This window comes from Octodon degus, unplaced genomic scaffold (assembly GCF_000260255.1).
Source record: "Octodon degus isolate 3935 unplaced genomic scaffold, OctDeg1.0 scaffold00035, whole genome shotgun sequence".
Classification (NCBI taxonomy): domain Eukaryota; kingdom Metazoa; phylum Chordata; class Mammalia; order Rodentia; family Octodontidae; genus Octodon; species Octodon degus.
In genome coordinates, this window is record NW_004524611.1 from 1,536,495 (window position 1) to 1,550,323 (window position 13,829).

The window sequence follows — 13,829 nt, forward strand, 5'->3', positions numbered from 1 at the left end:
CTGCCTCAGACTAAGAACAAGAGGGCAGAGGATGCAGTGCAGGGCAGAGGTTCCGGGCACAATCCCAGGACCACAAAAGAAATAAGGAAAGCCGTGTCTCCGCTGAGCACTCACGTGCCCGCCTGTCTCGCTGTTCCTCGCAGGCACACTCCTCCGTGGAAAGGGCCGGGCTTATCGGTGGTGTGAAGTTGAAGCCTATCCCTTCCGACGACCACTTCTCCATGCGTGGCTCCGCCCTGCGGGAGGCCCTGGAGCGAGACAAGGCAGCCGGCCTGATTCCCTTCTTTGTAAGTCACTGCCTCATGCCAGGCAGGAGGGGACCTTGGGGAGTGTGTGTGTGTGTGTGTGTGTGTGTGTGTGTGTGTGTGATGCCCGCCACACGGGCTGATGGGTGCATCCCAGGCCAGGCAGCCTGGGATTGTCCTAGAGCTGTTTGTTGAGATGGGGCCTCACCAGACTGCAGAATTGCCCAGACTGCGATCAAGCGCCTGCCCCTTCTGCCTCAGCCTCCTGGGGTGCTGGGGTGACCGTGCACTGCCTCACCAGGCTGAGGTCCAAGGAGCCCGCTGCGCCTGAGCTGCCGATCTTGCTTCTCCTGTTGTCCAGGAGGGCACCAGATGACCGTGCCGTGACGGCCGCTATGGCGTGGTCCATGATCTCGGTAGCAAGCCACGCCCGGGAGTGAACAAGCAAGCAGTGGACAGCAGGTGCAGCCACTACCCAGGATGTGCCCCGTGGCACTGACAGGGTCACACAGGCAGAGCCACCCAGCCTGATGGCCCCGTGGGGGCGACAGTGGGCAGGGGAGAGTGGAAGTACGGCCCCCAAGGCTGACACAGTAAGTGGGTGTGGGCACTGCCCTGCCTCTGTGCCCACACTAGGGCTCAGCCTGGCTGGCATCAGTCACCCTGGAGCTTTCAGAGAATGCTGTGCTTCCCAGTCATGTGGCCAGGAGCCTTGAGGCTGGAGTGAGGCCTGAGCGGTCTGCCCGTGTGCGGCATCAGAGGCAGCTCTGAAGGCTCACGCTAGTTCCTGGGATGGTGCGGGCTCTCCGCAGGCTTCAGAAAGTGCAGCTGTCCCCAGGGCTTGTGGGAGAGGCGTCCCAGGGTGTCCAGATGCCAAGCCGGAAGACACTCAGGTTCTGTAAGACCCCTGGTGCTCACACTAGCACAGATAGGATTTGTGTGCACATCACACACACACATGCACACACACACACACGCTTCAGGCGTACTTTCATCTGTAAATTACTCATGATGCCTAATGCAATATAATGCTGCGCAAACAGTTGCTGTAAGGCACTTAAGGAGCACGAGTGTCTGCATATTCTGGGCAGATGCTCACTTTTCAATAGTTTTGACCCACGGTTGATTGAAGCTATAGATATGGAACACGTGGCCAGGGCCGCGGGAGGCTGTTCCTCAAATAAATAAGAATTTGGAAGGAGGTCATCCAGGTAGAAGAAAAGATTACATTTAAAATGTCCATGTGCAATTTCAGTATTACTTGAAAGAATTCTATTTTCAGTTTTTGAACCTGTAGTTTCAACGAGAGGAGCGCTTGCCTGGCAAGCGCAAGGGCCTGAGTTCAATCCCCGGATCTGCAAAAAATAAAAAAAAATTAAAATGAAGAGTTACTAAAATATCCAGGAAAAACTGAATCTATTGCAATACCCTCCTCTAGATTTGAAGAATGAAAGCAGTGAAAGAAATTTTACATTCCTGTAATACCAGCCACAGGAAGGCTGAGGCAGGAGGATTGCCTGGTCCACCTAGTGAGCTCAAGACCAGCCTAAATTATACAGTAAGATCTTATCTGAACAATTTTTACAAAACTCATAAGTAATATTCAAAGACAAACACTAGAAAGAACTACTTCCAGTATGTTATCAAGCAAATCTTAAAATAAAAGAAAGCTTATTTATCAATAAGCATAGAGGAAAATTCCCACTTATGATGTGCAAATATGCGGGAAAAGAGCCAGTTTCAAGTACAATCACACACAAAAAAACCCAATGAGAACATAAATCCAAATCTGATGTTTTAATAGCCCAAGCAATGTGGGCCACCTACTGTGAGGTCTGCCCCACTTCACACTGTGACGGCAGGCCTGTCTCTCTCTTGCAGCTCTCAGTTTGCATATGTTTTGAAGAACAGTGAAAGGTTCACTGGGGTTTAGAACTGTCATCTGTCCTTCACGAGGGTGCTTTCTCTCTCGTGATGGCCTCAGGCAAGTCTACTGTGTGACACTGATACAGGGAGAAAAACTGATCTTGGTGGGTGACCTCCAAGTGGTACAGGGAACCTCCAAATGACACAGGGAAAAATGATCTCCCGACCTGACTTGGATGAGTTCGTGTTCTCTAAAGCCGAAGAACGAATTTTAGGAACAAACGGAGGTTATGAACAGAATATATTTATTGGGGGAAAGAAAGCTTCTGTCTGGGGGTGCCTGAGTAGGTAACCCCTGGGAAGCTGTCTCTTTCAGGGACTTTTATAGTGCAAAACCATGCAGGGCTAAGAAGGAGAAAATGGGAACTCGCTTAGGTGGATGTGGGGTGGGACAAACCTATGGTCAGCCAATGGGATTACACGCACCATCGCTCAGGTAAAATTGATGTCTGGGACCAAATGGGGAAGGGAGTCACATAGCAAGCAGGCGTGAATGTAGACCAGGACCTTATCTGGTAGCCATCCGGTAGCAGTTGGCTTAATGACTCTTCCTGGCTCTCTCAGGGTGAAGATCAATCCCGAATGCTAATCTTTAGGGAGGTCGGCATTTGTTTGATCTTTGCTCTTTAGGTCTGGCTCACAGCAGGAGCATCCTTTCCTCCCACAGTTGTGAGGTGTCTTGTCTTCTGTGCTGTCTCCTGCGAGGGCCCAGCCCTGCGTGACTGCCTATATTTCTGTCTAACCCGGCTGCCTGCAGCAACACCTCCGACCTCCAGTTCCGCTGCCCTTTGCCGGGCATCGCTCCACCCTCTGGCTTCCGCTTCCCCCTCCCTTACACCTGAGGACTTTCCTGTGTAATCAGCACATGACTGCTGCTCTTTTTAAAATTCACTTTCAAACCCACTGTGCCTGTTATTGCCTATGTATGCGCCCCTTTACACATAAGGTAACCATTGGTGTCATCTACTATTTTACTGTTTTATCATGTGCCTCTTATGCATTTTTTAAAACTTTTTAAAGCCTTTTCTTGGATTAATCAGATATTTTGTGTCATTCTATTTTCTCATTTCCCCCTGCCGTTATTTTCTTCTGTCTAAAAATTTCTCTTTATAATTTCTTTTTCTGATGCTGTGAATTGCCCCTGTCTTTGATTTCCTAGAAGGTCTTTCTTTGGCTTCACTTTTGGATAACGGTTGTGCCAGGCGTAAAATTCTAAGGTGGCAGCTGCGTCTGTGTCCACTGACTTCCTTCGCGTGTGGCTCCCACGGAGCTGCCGGCTGTCAGCCTGAGTGCTGGCTGTGTGAGCAGAGCGTGGCTGCTTCCACGTGGCTGCTGGCTTCCCTCCCAAAACCCTGTGGTAACACTTTGCTTTTCTTTGTCCCTAAGCAGTGAGGTGGGGTATGGTTCACAGTGTTGACATTTTTCTTGTCGGCTGTGGAGAAGTGTGTCCCAAGTCATTGTCCGTTAGACATGTCCTTAAATCAGGGCCATTTCTGCCCATGTGTGAGTTCAGGTTTCTTCTCTAAAGACAGATGAGAAAACTCCTTTAAAGACCTGGCTGGGCGCACACACACGCACTCACGCACGCACACGCAGCTGGCTCAGACAGAGTCACTGCAGGAGTGCAGGACAGGAAGTATTGTCTAAGGACTCCAGGAACGAGGAGCCAGGGAAAGCCATTACCTGAGTGTGCTCGGCAGTGGTTCAGGGTGGTTGGCATGTGCATCAGGTGGGGAGGTCAGGTGGGGAGGTCAGGGTCAGGTGGAGAGGTCAGATGGGGGCAGAGGAGAAGGGTAATGGGAAACAGGATTACGTTGAGAGGCCTGCAGCAGCAGGGTCTTCAGGTCTCCAGAGGTGACAGGCGGCTGGGGCTGAGGGAGAACTTCAGTGACCTGCTTGGCCCCCTCAGGGTCCTGTGCTGGCTGAGATTGCAGAGGGGCCATCCTTAGAGTGTGTGTAGTGTCTAACACAGTGCCCACATGCTTGCATTCTGTGTACTCACTGCATAGTGCTTTGTCCCTGGTGAATACAAGTTTTGGGGTTTAAAAAATTTTTTTCCCATTGTTTAAGGCCCTGGGGATTGAACCAGGGCCTTCACACTGAGTTACATCCCTCGTTCATTTTTAATTTTTTATAAAAGTAGGTGTCCCTATGTCATGAGTTGCCCAGGCTGGGCTTGGACTTGTGTTCCTCCTGCCTCAGCCTCCAAGTACTTGGATTGTAGACAGGCAGCAGCATGCCTGGCTGCGCACAGTTGGTCCTCGGACCAGAACTGGAGGAGACACCTGAGGGCGGGGCTGACCTTCTCCTGAGGGAAGCCACAGACAGGTGCGGGTGGAAAGCAGGGCCTTAGCTGCTCATTCTTGGGTCACACGTTCGCCGACTGGTTCTGTCACGTGTATGCTGCCCCTCACTCCAGGCGCTGGTCAGGGGACACATGCAGAGCCCATGTCCTTTCCCCCTGGCATGGATCTTGTGTCACAGACAAAGGTGTCCAGGCTGCACGTTGTTTAGAGAGCGTTCAGGGGTTGAAGAGGAAGAAAATTGGTTTGCAGAGAGGAGTGGAGCGTGTTGCTAGGAGACGACCCAGCAGCCAGGGATCCAGGCTGCTCAGGCCTGGGAGAGGAGCGGAGCAGCCACCTTCAGGGGCGGGTGGCCGGGGGGGTGGTCAGGAAGGCCTCGGCTCGCAGGGTGCTCTCGCACCTCCTCCCTCCTCCTCTACCCGGCACGACGTCATTAAGGCTGGCAGCCTGGCTGAAATCAGGTTAGCCTGGTAATCAGAGCTGGGGCAAACAGACGCCCAAGATGATGCGGCTTCTGAGCATTAGGGCCGCTGACTGCTCGGAGTCACGCGGACAAACACTGCAAGACCACGCAGCTCGCCTGCCTGGGTCCCACTGCCTCTCCCCTGCTCCCCGGCCAGGACCTGGGGCCAGAGCACTGGAGCTGTTTTTACTGATTGGGTTCACTGAGACTCAAAAGCAGGGCCCTTGCACTGGCTACATCCCTCATGCTGTGTTTATAAAAATTGTTTTAAAAATTTGGGACAGAATCTCCCTGAACTGTCCAGGCTGGACTCAAACTTGGGATCCTCCTGCCTCAGCCTCCCAGAGGGATGGGATGGGATTGTGGCTGTGCACCACCATGCCCTGAGGGGCTCTTTAGTTGGCAACGTAGGGGCTAGGCCCAGGGCTGTGTCAAGTTCTGGCCAGCTAAGAAGATCTAAGGACAGCCACAGTCCTTCTGGGTCTGTTCCTGCCCACGGGTGTCATCCCGGACAGTCACCCACCCATGGCATGAAAGAAAGTCTGGAAGGAAGCTAAAGCGGTTGTTGTTCTGTCAGGAGCTGCTCTTAGCCTCAGGCCTTGCTGTGGAGTCAGCGCTGAGAAAATGTGACCAGCCAGGAAGGTAACGCATGCCATCAGCCTGCACTCTGGGGGCCAAGGCAGGAAGATCCCGAGGGGGAGCCCAACTGGGTAGCTTAAGCAATTTAGTGAGACCTTGTCTCAGAATGAAAAAGGACTGGGCTATAGTTTGGTGCTAAAACTGTAAGTTCAATTCCCAGTACTGTAACTGAGGAGGAGGAGGAGGAGGAGGAGGAGGAAGAGGAGGAGGAGGAGGAGGAGAAGGAGGAGGACAAGGAGATAAAAGAGAAAGACAGATGTGTTTTGCTTTACTTTTGCGGTTGGTATTAGAAAGAAAAGAAGAGAAAGAAAGAAAGAGAGAGAGAGAGAAAGAAAGAAATTTACTACAGATTAAAATTGTCATTCAGAAAGAAAGAAAGAAAAAAAAAAAGAAACAAAGAAAGGCCATTGCTGTTCTTCAGAGAGCTACTCTCTAGAACAAAGCAGAATTTTGCTGTTTCTGCAGAACTAGCCCATGATCATTACAGATAAACCCAGCGCTTTCTGAGGTCATTGGCTAGTGAAGCCGCATCAAAGGCCTCCTCCTGGGGCTGGGGTCCAGCGGGAATGTCCTCAGGGCTGCTATGTGGCTAAGACACCAACACAAATCCAGCACAGGCGGTACAAATTGAGTTGAATTTCACACTCTCAACCTAGCTGGGGAGAAATGCCACTATCCCAACAGAAGGTGACACCTATAAGCCAGTTAGAGTCTGTTCTTAAAAACACATCTTTTGTACTGGCGATTGAACCCAGGGCCTTCACACTGAGCTACATCCCCAGCCCCTTTCACTTTTTTTTTTTAAATTCTGAGACAGAATCTCACTGAATCCCGAAGTTGTCCTGGCTGCAGGTGAACTTGGGATCCCCCACCTTGGCCTCCCAGAGTGCTGGGATTATAGGTCACACTGTCACGTCCAGCACCTAGCCCAGAATATCGTTTCAATCACTTGAAGAGTAGACCAATCAACCAAGCCAGGAAGGAGGTACAACCAGCATCCTGGAGCGGCTGCTTGCTGTTTTCACTTTTGTTTTTGTTTCTGGGTTTTTGTCTTATTTTGGGGTGTGTGTGTGTGTGTGTGTGTGTGTGTGTGACTGAGTGTTGAACCCAGAGCCTTTGCCCTGAGCTCCATCCCTAGTGCCTTAACTTTTTGTTTTGAAAAAGTATCTTGATAAGAGACTAAGTTGCCCAGGCTAGACTTGAACTCGGGACCCTCCTGCTTAGCTCCCTGGTGTAGTTCTTATCTGACCCCAAAAGTTCAAAGAAGGTTTGATGTCTAAGAAGTCTTCAGAGTAACCGTCAAGAATCCTTCCATGCATGCCTCGGGCAACGGGAGCCTGCTAGAGTGTATACTGCTCAGGATGTGCTGGTTCTGCGCTCTGCGCACCTACACACACCCACCCACCCACACACTCACACACACAAACACATGCATGCACGCACACACATACGTACACCCCCCAAACCAGGAAGAAACACCTGGGCTTCCAGCTTTACCACAGGAACCGCAATCTGGTCTGAGGATGTACTCAGTGGCACAGAATTTAGGACTAGCACTCCACGACTGCCAGTGCTTCCTGCCTCCCCAGGCGCGGCGGGTGGGAAACCCTCCCCACTCCCCCCGCTCCAGTGCACAGCTTCCGGTCTGCACACTGACCGCTGTTAACCTGCAGCCTCCACCCCAGGATGTGGCAGGTGGGCACTGTGGGTCCCCATCTCCATGGTGACGGTCACTGAATGCAGAGTGGAGGCCAGAGTGTGTGTAGTCATTGCTGCCACTGTGACTCACCCAGGAGAGATGAAAATGGTGTCTGCCTTCTCCCTCCAGGTGGTGGCCACGCTGGGGACCACAAACTGCTGCTCTTACGACAAGCTTCTGGAAGTGGGTCCTATCTGTAAGTGTGGCACCTGGTTGCTTCCCAGAGAATGCTCTTGGTGTTTGGGGAATCTAGCAGGCTTCCCCTTTGGGTTGTCCTCACCACTCATTTCACATGGCGAAGATTTTCCAGACTCGTCCTTAGCTGCAGGGACACAGCCTCACGGCTACAGCTGCACTGCCTCTGAACTCGGGCTCCTGGGATGGAGCTGAGTGCAGTTCTCACCAGCCTCCTCCTCCTCCCCGCCTCAGGCAGGCTCCCAGGCTCGGGGTGGAAAAGGCCGCTCTGACCGCCAACGTCCAGAAGGCCCGTGAGAGCTACGCCATTTTGTGTTTAGCACCAGGCCCCAGGGCTCACAGGGCGATGGGCATTCTCTGTGGGCAGCAAGGGACACTGCCCACAGAGCCCCCTCTCGGTCCCTCTGGATGTTAGCGTTCCTTCTGGGGACACTGCCCCATGCAGTGCGTCAGGCCCCTCACCCAGGCTGTGCAGCAGTCCCGGTGTCTTTCATGTGGACAGAGGAACTGGACGCCCGCCACCGGCAGGCATGTGTGTGGCCCAGGCGGGCCCATCCCCAGCACGTGTTCGCAGGCAGCTGTTGGGAGGGACAGGGACAGGAGGACGCGGAGGCGTCGGCTGGGCCTCCCTCTGGTCCTCCGCCAGCACCCCTGCTGCTCCAGGTCCCTGACTCAGACTCTGGGAACTGAACGTCCTGGCCGGCGGGGCTGATGCAACGGCTGGCCACTCTCCGAATCAGAGGGCTGAGACTTCGGCGCTGCCAGGAGGTGGTGCCTACCGAGCACAGAGCCCTGGGTGACCTGCACCGTCCACCACTGGGACCTCAGAGGACCCGAGCTGTTCACTCTAGGCCCAGGCACGCTTCAGCACCAGAGCCCTTGCACGCACAGTCGGCAGCTGCACTCAGGACGGCTCACTGACCTGCAAAGCAGTCGGTGCCGTTTGACCCACGTCCTTGGTCCGAGGCCTTGATTATGCCTGTGCCCAAGCACTGTGCATCCTCAGCCAGGCAGCGCTCTGAGGGCCGAGCAGACCCCATCTTGCTGCGCTCTGAAGAACCTGCTGGCTGAGCGTCGTGGTGCACCGGGAGTCCAGCAAGCACTCTGGGAGGCCGGGGCAGGAGAACTGCCAAATGTGAGGGATTCAGGGTCTTCTCAAGCCACAAAGTTGTCCCAGATGGGCTTGAACTTGAGATTGTCCTGCCTCAGCCTCCACAGTATGGGGATGATCATGAGGGTGAGGAGTGTGCTGGCCCTGTCATGGTGTCTGCAGTGATACTAACCACTTCCCAGAGCCTCCGCCTCCTGACACTGTGGACCAGGGTGAGGGCTTGGACACATCTCTGTGGACCACAGGCCTTCAAACCACAGCAGGCTGCGCCATCCTGTAAAGGGCACGAAGCTCTGTGGACCTCCCAGCACAGCCGAGTCACAGCCACAGCGCCATCATCACCTGGCGACTCCTGGGCCAGAAACCCTGCTTCTTCTGTCTTCATTGCTTGCTTGTCGCTGGGACAAAACGCCCAGCACCCACAGCCTGAAGGAGGTTTGTTCTGCTCCATTGTGTCCAGAAGACTGTTGGTCAGCGGGCACCAGGCGGACGGGCAGGCAGGGGAGCTGCTCACTGCACTGCAGACAAGACATGGAGAAAGCCAGGGGAAAGCTGTGCAAGGATCCGACCCCGCCCTGTCCCCCTCCCCACCAGTCCCTACCTGCCCTGGCTCTTCTGACCAGAGCTCCTGCCTGCGCACACTCTGAACTGCACCAACTGGCACAGCCCCATCTCCTTCCCAGCCCCCTGACCCTGGACACTGGAGGCCTCAGCGCCTCTTGGATCTCAGCAGCAACGGCCTCTGTCTCTGGCATGGCCGCAGAGATTGTGCGGCATAGGCGCGGCTGGCGGTGGGAGGGTGACAGGCGGGTGGCTGAGCTGCTGGAGCGCTGCCCACGTCCTGGCGCCCCTCTTTTCTTGACCTACCCGAGGGCCTTAGCCCTGAAGGCAGAACCCGCCCGGCTTGGAAATGGCCTTGTGGGCGGAGCTAGGAGTGATGAAGGTGGCCAACGATGGCAGTTCGCAGATGCTTATGATACCTGACTGCGTGGGGCAGGCATCAACCTGCTACCCTGTCCTTGTCCCCCTCGAGCTCCTGCTGGGTGTCGCCCGGCTGAGGGAACCTGGCTGTGGGACTCACATCGATTTCCCAGCCCTGGAGCAGGGCGGCGGGTGGTTGGGACAGGGTCCTGCCGCGTCACTGCAAGGTGGGCACTACTGTTCCCTCCTCTTTGCCTGTGGAAGGCATGCAGCTGAGCAGAGGACCGGGTCACACAGCAGGGGTCCGAGCTGAGGAGAATCTGGTCCTTTCTGCGGGGGTGCAGAGGGGCCCGGCAGGGCTGTGGGGGAGGGGACGGGGGCCGAGGTGCTGCTCAGGGGCTCTGCTCACCTCCACCATGGTGTCTGGGCCTGGGTCTGGCTGTGCAGAACGGGGACCCTGAGATGGGAACTCACTGGCGCTTCTGTTTGCAGGCAACGAGGAAAACATGTGGCTGCACATCGATGCGGCGTATGCGGGCAGCGCCTTCATCTGCCCTGAGTTCCGGCACCTTCTGGATGGAGTGGAGGTGGGTGCTGCGCAGTGCACAGTGAGCAGAACCTCACACGCTTGCTGTGCTGCGGTGGACCCGGCCTCCGTGCACACCCAATGTCATTTGCTTTCTCTTCTTTGTGGTACTGGGGCTCGAACACAGGACCTTTGCACTGAGCTACATCCCTCGCCTTTTTTATTCTGCATTTTGAGACAGGTTCTCTTTAAGTTGCTAATTTGCCCAGGCTGGGACCAACTTAGAGCCCTCCTGGCCCAGCCTCCTAGAGCACTAGGATTGCAGGCGCGCAAGCACTAAGTTAGCAACGACTTCTTTTGTGAGAATCTGATGCTCCATTTCCAGCCACTCCTAGAAATTCTTCACAGTGACACTTCCTCTGCAGACCGCTACGTGCTTCCCTGTCCCTCGCCCTATCACCAGCAGCACTCCTAAGGGCGACAGCTGCCGCCCTGTCTGGTCTGCACAGATCCAGGGAGAGGTGTGCACGTGGTGCCCTGGACTTTAGCTTCAAAAGCCACGGGAGATCCTTGGGGACAGAAGGAAGTTTCCCCGCATCTCGTGCCAAGGGTAACGGAAACGCAACCTCTGAGTCTCACGGCCTGGCTCACTCTGCTGTCCTCTTCCGCTGCCTGACACAGCAGTGTTTAACCCATCCCAGACAGCAGCGCCCACGCAGGGAAACTGCGAATGGGCAGCAGGGCAGCAAGGCCACCGGCAGTTTCCTTCCCAGACAGGTCTTGCCAAGTTGCCAAGTTGCCCAGGCTGAGCTGGGAGTTTTGCTCCTCCTGCCTCAGCCTCCAGAGTGCTGGGATGACGGGTGTGTGTCTCCACACCTGCGCCATGCACTGATGAATTTTAAAATATCGTTTACAATCACCTTCCAGCTCTAAATGACTTTTCTGTGGTTACCCCTGGACAGGGCTGAGGGAAGAGGGCTCCAGGTTCATCTGGGACTGAAGGGCAGGGCGGGGCTGGGGCTGCAGTGTGACCCAGATACTGGGTTTAGGGCGTCTGGATCCTTCCTGCCCTTGCCTGGCACCCAGAACAGGCCCACAGCAGCTGTATGCAGGTCCTGTCGGTGCCAGACAGCGCTCCTGCCCTGGGAGGACTGACCCCAGCCTCCTCCCTCCTGGTCCCTTAGTGCCTCCCAGGCTCGCCAGGGCTCAGCTGCTCAGTGGGTCAGATAAGCAGGCTGCAATATCCTGTCTCAGCCTCTCCCTCCAGATAAGAAGCTTTCTCCTCCATCAGGAGGGAAATATCGCTCTTGGGTAATGAAAGGAGTTTAAACAGAGCAGCCCCCGCTGAGGAAGCTCATAAAATCCCGAGCAAACAAAGCTCCTCCTTTAACCTTCTGCTTCCTTTTATCAACAAATGAAACCTGGCTGCAATTTCCTGCCTCTTTCTTAAAATCAGATGTTTTGAATCCCGAGAGGAAATGAATGGGCACCTCCAGGGTGGCGGAGGGTCCTCGGGGTCCTTGCTGGTCTCCAGGCGGGGCCCTGGCTTGGGTGCACCCTCAACACCAGCCAGTCACAGGGGACACAAAGCATTCGAAGGGGAACGCCGTCCCTGCCACCTGTCTGAGGAAAGCGCAGGGCACGCTCAGGACAGCAGAACTGCCCTTTGGTTAGCGCTGGGTGCTGAGGCCACTTTCTCCTTGCGACTCCTGCACATGGGTCTGGAGACAGCTGTCTGCAGTTGCCACCTACGGTCATGGCAGGGAAGGATCAGTGAACTTGGTATCACCTTTAAAAATAAGGAAGAAAAAAAAAAAAAGGAAGATGAGCTGGGGAGATAGCTCAGTGGAATAAGTGTTGTCTGGCAAACACAAAGTCCTGAGTTCAATCCCTGGTACCACAAAAAGAAAAGGAAGACGTGGGCATGGTGTACATAACTAGAATCCAAGCAGGCTGGGAGGCTGAGGCAGGAGGATTACAAATCTGACCCCAACCCCAGGCAACCTAGCAAGGAGACCCTGTCTCAAAATTTTACAAAAGGCTGGGAAGGAGGAATTGTACTATTAGTGGCAGATTTGTGAAAGAACTGATCAGTTAAATCAGAAACGAATTTCCCCTTAATACTGAAGATTAGATCTGAAAGTGTCGCTGTCTCGTTATTTGCAATGACACACAGCCCGGTGACGTCTGCTAGTTCGTGCAGCTGAAGGAGCTGCGGGCCTGAAGCGCTTCTCGGGCCTCCTCGGTATAATTTCTGCAGACAGCGCTTGTGAGGGCTTGTGAGCCTCCTGAATATTCCAGCGCCCCTCCGCACTTAGCATAGGCGGGGTTTATGGGCCTCTGGGGCGCCCTGCCCAGCCTGTCGTTTGGGAGCACCAGCCCTAGTGATCACGTCTGGGGTCTAGTCCTATACCTGAATCTTGACGGTTTACGCATTTCCCTTGTATTGTTCAGTTTGCAGATTCGTTTAACTTTAATCCACACAAATGGCTTCTGGTGAATTTTGACTGCTCGGCCATGTGGTAAGTGTCCCTGTTGGTGACCGTGCCACTCATCGCCCGTCTTAGTCTGATGCTTAGTTTAAAGCAGCCTAAGTGGAAATGCCCCAAAACACGGGCTAAGAAGGACTAAAAGTAACTCTGGGGCCTGAGAGCTGCCCTGTAAATTCATAACAGCGGTACTGCAGCCGCTTTGATTTTGCTCAGGATAAGAGAAAACCTTCCGAAGTTACCGTGCGCGGCGCTGCGTGCGTGCTTGCGCGCTGTCTGCAGCCGCAGCGACTTGGGGGGCAGGGAGGGGCGCTAGAGAGCCGCGCTTGGGGATCCCCCTGGTGGGAAACTGACTGTAGTCACTACGCACTAGGCTCAAGGGGGCCTTGCACAGCCGCTCAGTGAATTAAGTGAATTGAGTGAACGGATTCCCCCTCCGCCAGAAAGACAGACAAGGATCGCAGCACTCCCACTCCCTAACACCTGCCTCCCACTTCACCAGGCCATCAGTTTGTCCCGACTGCTGTGTGCAAAAGTGAGCCCCGTACTGGGCGCGATCGGCACGTCTGTAATCTCAGCCCTCGGGAGGCTGAGGCAGGAGGGTCGTGGTGAGGTTGAGGCCAGCCTGAACCGCATAGCGGGACCCTGTCCCAAAGCGGGTGGCCGGGGTGGGGGAGCCATTCCTGTCCTGTATTTTTGCTTAAAATCCCTCCCCCCAACTTTTTGGTGGAACCAGGGATTGAACTCAGGCCCTTGCACTTGCCAGGGAAGCGCTTATTCCACTGAGCCATCTCTGCGGCCCTCCCCCAACTTTTGACATATGATTTTAAAACCAGTTAACTTTTTCTTGCTACTGAACCCAGGGTCTTTACCCTAAGCTACATACTCAGCTTCTTTTAAGATTTTGAGACAGCATCTCTCCCAATGGCCCTGGCAGGGCTTGAATTTGCAATCCTCCTGCTTCGGCCACCCAGAGTGCTGGGATTACAGGTGTGTACCACCAGGCCCAGCTAACCCCAGTTAATACGTGGACAGTTCAGGCTTAAATGTGAGTGTTTGTCCCACTCCTGTTGTTGTCTTTTCTACTTCATGGTCCGTGCAGTGTGATGAGAGAAGGTTGTAGTACCGCATGCCCAGACATGCTGAAAACTGGAATTTTCCTTGAAATGTAACTTTGGTCCATGGGGAAGCCCTAAGGAGCAGAGGGGAACTCTGTAGAGGTGATGGGACAGGTGGGGAGGAGCCTTCTGGGACAAGAAGGCTGGAGGCCCAGGTGGAGAGGATACTTTAGCCGCTCTGCCTTCCCAAACTG

At 54.4% G+C, this 13,829-nt stretch overlaps 1 protein-coding gene across 1 annotated transcript in view; it reads left to right on the plus strand.

The window, feature by feature from the left end:
- The window catches only part of Ddc (dopa decarboxylase), a 65,813-nt gene that overhangs the window by 29,927 nt on the left and 22,057 nt on the right, over nucleotides 1–13,829 (plus strand). Inside the window, exons 6-9 of the mRNA XM_004630526.2 lie at nucleotides 144–287; nucleotides 7,405–7,471; nucleotides 9,995–10,089; nucleotides 12,483–12,550. Of these exons, the coding sequence (XP_004630583.1) occupies nucleotides 144–287; nucleotides 7,405–7,471; nucleotides 9,995–10,089; nucleotides 12,483–12,550 (374 nt within the window). The remainder of the gene's footprint in view (nucleotides 1–143; nucleotides 288–7,404; nucleotides 7,472–9,994; nucleotides 10,090–12,482; nucleotides 12,551–13,829) is intronic.